Source organism: Sus scrofa, chromosome 1 (assembly GCF_054392235.1).
Source record: "Sus scrofa isolate SSC_HxYL_T2T_F1_AM1 chromosome 1, Sscrofa_HxYL_maternal_Yorkshire_Landrace_v2.0, whole genome shotgun sequence".
Classification (NCBI taxonomy): Eukaryota; Metazoa; Chordata; class Mammalia; order Artiodactyla; family Suidae; genus Sus; species Sus scrofa.
Genome location: NC_139383.1, coordinates 195,137,930 through 195,150,643, shown reverse-complemented (window position 1 = coordinate 195,150,643; position 12,714 = coordinate 195,137,930). Strand labels below are relative to the sequence as shown.

General features: G+C 38.8%; 1 protein-coding gene across 3 annotated transcripts in view; it reads left to right on the top strand.

The window, feature by feature from the left end:
• WDHD1 (WD repeat and HMG-box DNA binding protein 1) overlaps positions 1-12,714 on the top strand; it is a 78,626-nt gene that overhangs the window by 40,773 nt on the left and 25,139 nt on the right. For all 3 annotated transcript variants that reach the window (XM_021102266.2, XM_021102265.2, XM_084981471.1), the window contains 4 exons: positions 1,680-1,864; positions 4,077-4,318; positions 7,627-7,764; positions 10,182-10,338. In XM_021102266.2, the coding sequence (XP_020957925.1) occupies positions 1,680-1,864; positions 4,077-4,318; positions 7,627-7,764; positions 10,182-10,338 (722 nt within the window). The remainder of the gene's footprint in view (positions 1-1,679; positions 1,865-4,076; positions 4,319-7,626; positions 7,765-10,181; positions 10,339-12,714) is intronic.

The following is a 12,714-nucleotide window of genomic DNA, read 5'->3' as shown; positions in this document are numbered from 1 at the left end:
TGGCACAGTAGATATTAGATATGTATTTATGGATGAATATTAACTTTCTGTCTTCAGTTTGAAAGCTAAAAGTTTTTGTTTTTTTTTTAAGTTCAATAGTTCTGTTTGTTGATTACTTGAGGTTTTCCACTGAGGACTTTGCCCGTTGTCATTTCTTTGTTTTGTTGTTGTTACTGTTGTTGTTGTTGTTTGCTTTTTAGGGCCTTATCCATGGCATATGAAAGTTCCTAGGCTAGGGGTTGAATTGGAGCTGCAGCCGCCATCCGAAGCCACAGCCACAGCGATGCAGAATCCAAGCCACATCTGTGATGTACACCACAGCTCACGGCAGATCCCTGACCCACTAAATGAGGTCAGGGATCATACCTGCATCCTCATGGATACTAGTCAGATTTGTTTCCAATGCACCACAATAGGAACTCCCACCTGTTGTCATTTTTGAATGGTTTAGTCCTGGCATAAATTTTTAGGTTAACATTAAAGATATTTTATTTTGGAAAAAAAATTTCTTACCTCAGTAATCATCAAGTAATAGGTCTTAATTTTTCTGCTATTGCCAACTATTGTATTTGTATTGTATTTGTGGTAGGGGAAGGGAAAAACTAGGGCTTACCCTACCTAGTGTGAGCCTATAGTGTACATAAGTAGAAGACAAATTTTCCCAATGGTATCAATTTATGCGGCCTTAAAATGTATATATTTATGCCATAACTATAAACTACTTATTTGGACCAAAAAAAAACCCACAATCATTTTTCCTCGTATTTGTAAGTAAATAAATCTTTGAAATGTTTCTCTTGAGGAATTTAATGGTTTGGTTGTTCAAAGGCCTATCATACAGTATTTTTTTATGACACTGATGCAGTTTTATAAAAATATTAAAATATTGGAGTTCCCGTCATGACTCAGCAGAAATGAATCTAACTAGTGTCTGTGAGGACGAAGGTTTGATTCTGGGCCTCACTCAGTGGGTTAAGGATCCACTGAGTTGTGGTGTAGGTCTCAGACACGGCTCAGATCTGGCATTGCAGTGGCTATGGCGTAGGCCAGCTGCTACAGCTCTGATTCGACCCCTAGCCTGGGAACCTCCACATGACATGGGTGTGGCCCTAAAAAGACAAAAAAATTGTTGTTGTTGTTGTTGTTGTTATTTCTTGGGCCGCTCCCGCGGCATGTGGAGGTTCCCAGGCTAGGGGTTGAATCGGAGCTGTAGCCACTGGCCTATGCCAGAGCCACAGCAACTTGGGATCCGAGCTGCGTCTGCAACCTACACCACAGCTCAGGGCAACGCCGGATCGTTAACCCACTGAGCAAGGGCAGGGACCGAACCCGCAACCTCATGGTTCCTAGTCAGATTTGTTAACCACTGCGCCACGACGGGAACTCCTAAAAAGACAAAAAATTTTTTTAAATATTAAGTGAAATATTCCATTTTCTAATAAATAAATATATATGTATGTTCTTTTCATGAGGAGAAAAATAATTAGTAATTGCTGCTCTGATGTTCCTATTGTTACCTGAAACTATTTCAGGGGTAGGTAAGTTGTAGTTGCTCTCACAATTTAAACCTTGATTCAGATTGAATTATGGTTTTATTTGTTAATTTGTACCATTTTGGCTTGTTGATTCTAGGAACTTCAGTCTTTCTCAGACTTGTATTTAATCTTACATGTTTGTAGGTGTGGAATTCTATTGGAATTATTCGCTGCTATAACGATGAGCAAGACAATGCCATAGATGTGGAGTTCCATGATACCTCCATACACCATGCAACACACTTATCAAACACTTTGAATTATACAGTAGCTGATCTTTCCCATGAAGCTATTTTGTTGGCATGTGAGAGCACTGATGAACTAGCAAGGTAAATTCAAGATTATTAGGAAGAATTTGTTATTGTTGAACTGTTAGATATAGATATTGAATTTCTATACAAAAAGTTAATGAGACAGAAAACTAAATTACATCTTTTGTAGTATGAAATTTCAGAAAGAAGAGCTTAGTACAAATACCAGCACACCCATAATACTTCAGAACATATGACTGTTTTTACTTAATTGTCCCCTTCTTACTAAAATGCATATTAGTTTTAAACAAACTTAAAGCAGTACAGAATTTTTAGGAAATAGAAATTCCGCTGCCAACTCCCCCCACCTCCAGCAAATTCTGCTCTCAGATATAACTACTGTTAACAGTTTATAGTTAATCTAATCTAATCTCAGTTTTGGACAACTTCTGATCTGAGCTTTGTCATGATAGATTAGATTTGAAACTTCTCTTTAAAAAGAAAAATACACTAAAAAATGTTATTTGATCCCTGGCCTGCTCAGTGGGTCAAGGATCTGGTGTTGCCGTGAGCTGTGGTGTAGGTTGCAGACTCTGCTCAGATCCCACGTTGCTGTGGCTTTGGTGTAGGCTGGTGACTACAGCTCTGATTCAACCCTTAGCCTGGGAACCTCCATGTGCCATGGGAGCAGCCCAAGAAATGGCAAAAAGACCAAAAAAAAAAAAAAATGTTATTAGTACTATTTGTCATTTTGACTTTTTTTTTTTTTTTTTTTTTGGTCTTTTTGTCTTTTTTTAGGGCCGCCCCTACAGCATATGGCGGCTTCCAGGCAAGGGGTGCAATCAGAGCTATAGCCATTGGCCTATGCCACAGCCACAGCCATAGCAACATGGGATCTGAGCTGAGTTTTCGACCTACACCACACCTCATGGAAACACAGGATCCTTAACCTGCTGAGTGAGGCCAGGCATCAAACCCTCATCCTTATGGACGCTAGTCAGGGTCACTAACTGCTGAGCCACGATGGGAACTCCTGTCATTTTGGCTTTTTAACTTAATATATTTTAGACTTCTTAGCTATGTTGGTAGGTAGGTAGATATAGAGACAAAATCATGATGGAAAAGCAATGTATGCAGAATCTATACTTTTTTTTAAGAAGAAAAAAATATTTTACTCAACTTTGTTATTTCAGCCAGCTTGCCCTTTCCTGATTTTTTCTTTATAGCTGATCATAGTGCTTATAAACTTGATCATAGATTTTACTAACTCCCAGGTGATTTGAAATTAAAATCCTTCTGAGTGGACACATTAGCTCTTGCTGCTTGAAGTGTGGTCCGCAAACTAAGAACATAGGTCCACTGGGAGCATATTGAAAACAGATTCACAGACCCACTCTCAGACCTTCTGAGTCAGAAACTGCATTTTAACAAAATCCTGAGGTGATAAAATGTGCACTGAAGCTTGAGAAATACCAAATTGGACCATTTTATTATGTTAGTTGCTTTCCTAATTTACACATTGTTATTGAATTAAATCAGTTTACTAAAATAAATCACTGTTGCTTAGTGTCTCAAACTCAGAATATCTTATATACATTTATTTCCATGTACAATTTTGATTTCATATATCCTCTTTGTTTTACTAGGTAAATTATTTCACTGTCATATAGAATGTTATCCTTTTATTTTAAATTTGAATTTAAAATTACTGTTCAGGAAGTCAGTACTGCCTCTGATTCTAAATACTGTGGTATCTGGATTCTGAAGCTTAAGTTTCATAATAATTTACATATAGATATATATGTATACATGCAAAGAAAAAAGAAACACAAGTCACATTGTTAGCTGTGGTTGGTAATCTTGCTATATGGATTTTTTTTTTCTTTTTCTCTTTGTTCTATATTAAATTTTTTACATATGTGTATGCAATGAGAGGATTATTACCTAACATTTTGATGCTTCCTTCCTTTTTTAAAGTTTGTGATCATTCTGTGTATTTGCGAACTAGAATCATGTGCTGCTGATTTTAGCCTGCCTTTTTTCATTTAACATTATGTTGTAAGCATTTTCCTGTATTTTTAAATATTCTTCAATAACATAACTGTTAATGGTTTTAACATAGTCCATTTTAAAGATATTTCATACTGTCTTAAAGCCATTTTTGTACTATTTATGTACTATAGAAAAATAAACTTCGGTTTTGTTACTGGGTATTATGATTAGTTTTATATATACATACAAAATATCAAATGTGAAAGTTTGATTGTTTCGGTCTTGTTTTAATTTTTAGCAAGCTTCACTGCCTGCACTTTAGTTCTTGGGATTCAAGCAAAGAGTGGATTGTAGACATGCCTCCCAATGAGGATATTGAAGCCGTATGTCTTGGTCAGGGATGGGCTGCTGCTGCCACCAGCTCCTTGCTCCTTCGCTTGTTTACCATTGGAGGTGTTCAGAAAGAGGTCTTCAGTCTCCCTGGACCTGTGGTGTCAATGGCAGGACATGGAGAACAGCTTATCATTGTTTATCACAGAGGTAGACTGGTTTTAATCTTTTGTAATTTTACCAGGACCTGAAGTAAGATGGAAATCACTTGAGTTTTTGTTTTTTTTTTTCTTCCTCTCTCTTTTTTTGTTTTGGGGTATATCTCCTTTGGGGTTTATTTTAGAATTCGAATCAGAATAGTCTTTGTATAGAATTTTGTTGTATTCACTAATTACAATGCAAATGAAAACATTTTACTTATAGAAAAACTGCTATAGAAAGAATTCTAAGGTGGAGTTTGGCTAGTTGCTTCCATGTCATTATCTTATAAGAACTATCAGTTTAAATGCCAAAAAAAACCCCACCTAATTTCTTGTATGATGGATCAAAACAGCTTTGGATGCGACGTTTAAAGAGTTGCTGCCTCCTTTTCTTCAATCTCCATTTCTTCAATCTTCCCCACCTTTTTTTTTTTCCTTTTTGGAACCGTACCTGCAGCATATGGAAGTTCCCAGGCTAGGGGTTAAATTGGAGCTGTAGCTGCCAGCCTACACCACAGCCACAGCAACACCAGATCCAAGCCACATGTGTGACCTACACCACAGCTCACAGCAATGCTGGATCCCCGACCCACTAAGGGAGGCCAGGGATCAAACCCACATCCTCATAGATACTAGTCAGATTCATTTCTGCTGCACCACAACAGGAACTCCCAGCCCTCCCCACTTTTGATTTCAGTTTACAATTTTGATTTCAGATATTGATCTCTTTGTTTTCCTAGATACATTATTTCACAGTTATATGAACTCAGATTGGTTTTATCAAGGCTACTGATGATCTTTTATGCTTATTTATTTAAATAATTCCACTGGAAATCTTTCTTCTTTTGGCTTCTGTGACATTACTCCCAATTTTTTCCTTACTGATAACACCTTCAGCCCCTTTGCTGGCTTCTCCTGCACCAGCCTCTTAGCCAGGGTGCTCCAGGGCTCAGTCACAGACCTTCTTTGCTGATACTCTAACCACGTCGGGAGCTATCAGTCTTTCAAGTGCTTAGCCCTAGTGAGAAATACATTCTTTTTTGCTATTCTGTGCATATGTGCAAATGTTACTAGAATGGTAATCTCATGGATAATGTTTACTCTTTGATTTCATTTTTTAAAAAATGCTTGTTGTAACTCTGAATAGATTTCATGACTCACAGGTCAGAAACTGCATTTTGAGACACTACCCTGGGATATCTCATCAAGACCCATGGCTTTAATTCACCTTGTGTTCATGACCTCTAAATTAGTATCACCAGCCCTACCCTCTCCTTGTATCTCCAGGCTTACATATCCAGTTGCTGACTTGAAATCACCATGTAGAGTTTTGTTTGTTTTGTTTGTTTGTTTGTTTGGTTTGGTTTTTGGCTGCACCCAGGACATGCATAAGTTCCCAGGTCGGGGATTGAACCCTCAGCAGTGACCTGAGCCATAGCAGTGACAATGCCAGATCTTTAACCTGTTGAGCCAACAGGTGACTCCTCTATGTGGAGTTTTGATATGAATATCAAACTTAACATGGCCACAATGAAACCTCTGGTTTTTTTGGGTTTTTCCCCCCTCCAAACTTACTTCTTTCTTAGTTTTTTCCAGTCTTGGTAAAGGGCATACTGTCAATCTAGCTACTCAAGCCAGAAATGTAAGAGTTATCCTTGATTCTCGTGTATGTGCTTTTGAGGGCCTCACCTGCAGCATATGGAGGTTCCCAGGCTAGGGGGTCTAGTTGGAGCTACAGCTGCCGGCCTACGCCACAGCCACAGCAACATGGGAGCTGAGCTGAGTCTTCGACCTACACCACAGATCTTGGCAACGCTGGATCTTTAACCCACTGAGTGAGGCCAGGGATCGAACTTGCAACCTCATGGTTCCTAGTTGGATTCATTTCTGCTGCACCACGACAGGAACTCCCTTTTCTGATTCTTTTCTTTCCCTCACCCCCCACAACACCTTTGCTGGCAAAGTCACATCATGTCAGTTTACACAACATATTCCAAATGCTCTTTTCATCTGCACTAAAACTCCAGTCCAGAAGTTCCCTGGTGGCTCAGCAGGTTGAGGACCAATATTGTCACTGCTGTGGCATGGGTTTGATTCCCTGCCTGGGCAACTTCTACATGCCACAGGTGTGGCCAAAGCAAATAAACCCAGTCCAACCCAGACTTCCTGTCTTGGACTGTCACAATAGCAGTAACCTCTTAACTAGCCTTTCAGCTTCAGTCCCTGCCTTCCACAATCCATTCTCCACATAGCAGCCTAGGTGATCTTTTAAAAACATAAATCCAATCATGTCCCTTTTCTGCTCAGATTCCTCTGATGACTTCCTATTGCTTTAGAATAAAAAACTTCTTATCACAGGTGACAAGGTCCTACATGATCTGTCTTTTGCCTGCCTCTTCAAATTCATCTTTTACTGCTTATGCTCATTACTGGTTCTGTTCCTGCTGGCTTCTTTGTGTTCTTCAAACTCACTGCGTTTGTTCCCATCTCAGGCCCCTTTCATTAGCTGTTCCCTGTCTACTATAGTGCTCTTCCCCCATCATTTGTTTGTGTGTTTGTTTGTTTATGTCTTTCTAGGGCTGCACCTGTGGCATATGGAGGTTCCCAGACTAGGGATCCAGTCAGAGCTGTAGCCACTGGCCTGTGCCACAGCCACAGCAATGCCAAGTCTAAGCTTCGTCTGCCACCTACACCACAGCTTGTGGCAACACCAGATCCTTAACCCCCTGGGCAAGGCCAGGGATCGAACCTGCGTCCTCATGGATAATAGTCAGATTCGTCATCACTGAGCCACAATAGGAGCTCCCTCCCCCATGATTTGAATGGCTGGCTCCAATTTGCAGATCATATCGCAGTTTAAATTTCACTTTCTCAAAAGGCCACCTTTGTCTATCCAGTCTAAAGTAGCCACTCAGTCTGACAGGCTATCACATTCGTATTTTAGTCATTGATAATAACACTTAGCTTTTTTTCTTTTTTAAAAAAAATTTGTTTTTCTTCTCCTGCCTGAATATGAATTTCATGAGAACAGTAACTTTGTCTTATTTACCATTGTAGCCTCAGTACCTGGTACAAAATAAGCTCTGTAAATACTTCTTGAGTGAATGAATTACCACTTATAAACATTTTATATAAATAGTCTATGTAACTTAATATTCTGCTTCTAATATCTGAATGCTGCCTCAGTTAGATAGGTTATCTATAAAAAGTAGTGTTAATCTAGGAATTAACACAAAATCAATTCCCAGAAAATAAGTTAGGCTGCATTATAGCTAAATAACCTTTAATACCTAATTTATGTTTACATTTTATCACTAGGTACAGGATTTGATGGGGATCAGTGCCTTGGAATTCAACTGCTACAGCTGGGAAAAAAGAAAAAACAAATCTTACATGGTGATCCTCTTCCTCTTACAAGGAAATCCTACCTTGTATGGCTTGGATTTTCAGCTGAAGGCAAGATAAAATCATTTCTTTATATTAGGGATATTTTTCAAGAAGAATATTGTTTCATTATTTTATTCTTAATTAATTTGTTTAAAGATAAGTTGTCTATATTTATGTTTAAGTTTTTTTTTTAATATGTTGGCAGAACTGGAAACTGGAATTGTTGGGCAAGGTAGCTGCTGTTTTATGTACAAAATCTCTTCTTCATCAGAATTCTGATTATAAAACTTGCAAAGAGGGAGATAGATTTTTCTAAAAGTTGATTAGCTAGCAAGAAGATAGAAATCAGTGTTCAAGTTGTGGCTTTTCTAGCAGATTCTTTGTGAAAATCAGGAATTTTCCACTGTTGCACTGTCTTACTACAGGAACCACCAGCCATATGTGGCTATAGAGCACTTGAGATGTGCTATAGATACTAAATACTATCCAAATTTTGAAGGCTTAGTATGAAAAAACCTTAGTATGAAAAAAACTATGTAAAAAATTTCAGGAATTCTTTTGTCTTGATTACATGTTAAAATGATAATATTTTAGATATATTGGATTTAATAAAATATATTATTAAAACTAACTTCACTAATTTTCCCTCTTATGTGACACTAGGAAATTAAAACATTACATTTATGACTTATGTGGTATTTCATTTTTATTTTTCTTTTTGCTTTTTAGGGCCGCAGATGCACCATATGTTAGTTCCCAGGCTAAGGGTGGAATCAGAGCTACAGCTGTTGACTTATGCCATAGCTGTAGCAACGCCAGATCCTTAACCCACTGAGTGAGGCCAGGGATCAAACCTACATCCTTGTGAATACTAGTCGGGTTTGTTACTGCTGAGCCATGATGGGAACTCCTCCAGTTTGTTTTTTAAAAATCAACCGTTTCTGGATGTGTTTTCTCTTGGGATATTATTAAGCACTTACGCTTTCATAATGTGACCATTAATAACTTCCCTTCATATAGCTTTATTTTTTTTTTCTCCCAATTACCAGTAAGATGTAGACCCTGAGGAAATGAGGAAACTGCTGTTTGCAGGGTGAGAGGGGTATAAAGTCACAGATAAGCAAAGGGTAATTGCCAAGTTCCCAGTGTGGCGCATAGGAAACGAATCCGACTAGTATTGCATGTTTGATTCCTGCTGTCACTCAGTGGGTTAAGGATCGGACATTGCCATAAGCTGTGGTGTAGGTTACAGATGAAGCTTGGATCCTGCATTGCTGTGGCTGTGGTATAGGCTGGCAGCTGTAGCTCCAATTAGACCCCCTAGCCTGGGAGCCTCCATATGCCATGAGTGTGGCTCTAAAAAGAAAAAAGGAAAGGGTAATTACAGAATTTGCCATGCAAAATCCTGAAGTGGGAACAGAGTAGGAAGGAAACAGGAATGCTTCCTTGTGTCCTACGTCAAACTTACTTAGGAATTGGGAAACAGAATAGTGACAAGGCCAAGAAAGAAAGGGAGGAGAAAGAGTACTAAAGAGAAATTTAGGAGTTCCCGTCGTGGCACAGCAGAAACAAATCCAACTAGGAACTATGAGGTTGTGGGTTCCATCCCTGGCATCGCTCAGTAGGTTAAGGATCTGGTGTGGCCATGAGTTGTGGTGTAGGTTGCAAATGCGGCTCGGACCTGGCGTTGCTGTGGCTGTGGTAGGCCAGCAGCTGTAGCTCTGATTTGACCCTTAGCCTGGGAACCTCCATATGCCACAGGTACAGCCCTAAAAAGCAAAAAAAAAAAAAAAAAAAAAAAAAAACACTGTTTTTAAGAAACTATTATATTCCAGCAGGTGGCATATTTTTCAGTGAACCAGATCAGTTTTTTTCCTTTTTATTTGGGTAAATTTTAGTCGTATCACATGCAGTTTTTTCCGCTTTTATTCAGTTAGGTCTTACTCTATGTGGTTAATGAAATTTGATGGGAAATAATCTTGATTATTTATCTTTTTTGGTTTTTTTTGGCCGCATGTGTGGCGTGTGGAAATTTCCGGGCCAGGGATTGAACCCAAGCCATAGCCATGACCCGGGCCACTGCATTAACAACACTAGATATTTAACCAGCTCTACCACAAGAGAAAAAATGCAACCTTTTTGTTTTTAGGGGCTTTTTTTTTTTTTCTTTTGATTTGAAAGTGGAATGATTGGTATGTGTTTTTGAAAAGGGATTTATTTGGGGTTCTCATTGTGGCTCCACAGGTTAAGAATTCAACATAGTGTCCACTAGGATTTGGACTCAATCCCTGGCCTTGCTCAGTGGGTTAGGAATCCCGAGTTGCTAAGGTTGTGATGAAAGGCACCAGCTGCAGCTCAGATTTAATCAGAACTTCTGGAAACTTCTGTGTGCTGCAAACGCCGCCCTAAAAAGCAAAAAGAAAAAAAAACACTTAACAACTAGATAGCTATATTTCCATATGATTTGTTTTTCTTTTGGTGTATAGGTACCCCATGTTATGTGGATTCAGAAGGCATTGTTCGAATGCTTAACAGAGGACTTGGTTATACATGGACTCCCATATGTAACACAAGAGAACACTGCAAAGGAAAATCTGATCACTACTGGGTGGTTGGTATCCATGAAAATCCCCAGCATCTCCGGTGGGTTATTAGAAAATGCTCAGTTGACCCTTTTTAAAAAGTATTTTGAAACTCTTTGTGTTGTGCTCTTTAAAGGTGTTGTTGTTTTTTTTTTTTTTTTTTGTCTTTGTCTTTTTGCCATTTTTTGGGCGGCTCCCACGGCATATGGAGTTTCCCAGGCTAGGGGTCTAATCGGAGCTGTAGCCACCGGCCTACGCCAGAGCCACAGTAACGCAGGATCTGAGCCACATCTGCGACCTACACCACAGCTCACGGCAACACCAGATCCTTAACCCACTGAGCAAGGGCAGGGACCGAACCTGCAACCTCATGGTTCCTAGTCGGATTCGTTAACCACTGCGCCACGACAGGAACTCCTAAAGGTGTTTTTAAAATCTGTCTTTCACCTTGATTCATTTACTTGCTTTCCATATTCACTAAATTAGGAATTTGTTTATATTTACTTTGAAGTTTGCAACCAATTGCTTGACTTAGAACTAATGAACAAAATAGGAATTGAGTTTATTAGTGTGACAAGCTTCACTTTAGCCAGATAGGAAGGGGAGTTCTGGTTAAACATGGCATTTCATCTTTTGTTACAGCCTTATATTTTAAAATGTGATTTAGACATGAATATAAAATTTAGTTGCTTTTTGAAATTTTTAGCTTAATTATTGTTATTGTGGAGAGAGCTAGAAGGAATTTAGTAGTTGACAGCAGGTGTAGAATTTGCAGTACATACAGTCTGCATTCAATATTGTGTTGAATATTTTCCTCTTTTTTGGCACCTCGTATCTTCTTGGTCTGAAAGACTGTCAGTGACACTGCATAGGTATTTTGTGAACAAAGAAGTCTCTGCTTTCATGGAGCTTATAGTCTGACTGGAGAGACAGATAATGGAAACAAGTAATATTAATTACTACTTGGGATAAATGCCCCTAGTTAATCTGAGCAGACCTGTGATGGAGAGTAGTAGAAGAGCGTTTTCTAGGTAGTATGGTCACAGAAGATCTTAATGGCGGTAGTGTTTACAGTGAGCCCTGGAGACCAAAGGGTCTCTTATGGAAGAATGGATTGAAAGGGAATCCATGCTGAGTAAATAGCATGTACAAAGCCTCTGAGGTTAGAAAGAACTTGGTATATATGAGGAATTGAAAGATTATAAACATGGCTAAAGTCCAAAGAAGCAGGGGAACCTAAGTCCAAGCTGGTATCAGTAAGTTAATCATAGGCTGCATTATAGAGTTTAGATTTTCTTTGAAGTGTATCAGGAAGCCATTCAAGGGTTTTATCTAGGGGAATGATGTAATCTGTTTTATAATGTAAAAAGAAAAATGTATGTGGCAAATGGATTGGCACAGGTAAGGCTGGCAGTAGGGACAAGCAGTTTTAAACCAGGAGTTTTTCCACTCTTCTGGAGATGTTTGGAAATGTAGGGTATTGTTTTTAGCTGTCGCAGTGATTAAGAGTTACTCCATCATTCAGAAAGCTAGGGCCAGGATTGTTAAACATCTTAGTGTATGGGATAGTCCTACTTAGCTACAACTTGTCCTTCCCCAAATGCTATAAGTTTGAGGAGGATTTTGCAGTCATCTACTGAGTGGTAATTATGACTGGAGCTAGCATGGGGCAGAGGAAATGAAAAGAAGCAGATTCAAGAAAGAAACAGTAGGAGGATTTTGCAGTCATCTACTGAGTGGTAATTATGACTGGAGCTAGCATGGGGCAGAGGAAATGAAAAGAAGCAGATTCAAGAAAGAAACAGTAGGATTTGCTAGCAGACTGGGGGTTGGAAATGAGAGAAGAATCAATAACACCCATATTTATAGTTCAAGTTGCTAGATGGCTAGGTGTACCATTTATAGAAATAAGGAAGGTGAAAATGAATTCCCTCTTGGGTGTGTTAAGCCTGAAAAATATTGATAGAGTGATATCAAGAAAGTATTGGAATATATAATTTGAATTAGGAGAAATTTTGGCTGAAGGTATATATTTGAGAATCATCAGTATACACACACACACACACACACACACACATGTGTGGCTCTGGCATAGGCTGGCAGCTACAGTTCCGATTAGACCACTGGCTTGGAAACCTCCATGTGCCAAGGGTGTGGCCTTAAAAAGACCAAAAAAAAAAGTCTTCAGAACCCAACCCTAAAGAAATTCCAACATTTAGAGGTCAGTTATTGGAGTAGGAGCTTTTGAATGAGAAAAAGGAGGATTAGCTAAGCAACTGAGAGAAAAATCACCTGAAGAGAGTCATATCACAGAAACTGTTACGTGAAGACTATTTCAAGAAAGAGGCAATAATCAGAAGGGAAATAAATATTTAAAATACATGAAAAGATGATTGCTGTCACTTAAAGTAAGATAAATACAAACCAGAATTAAAAA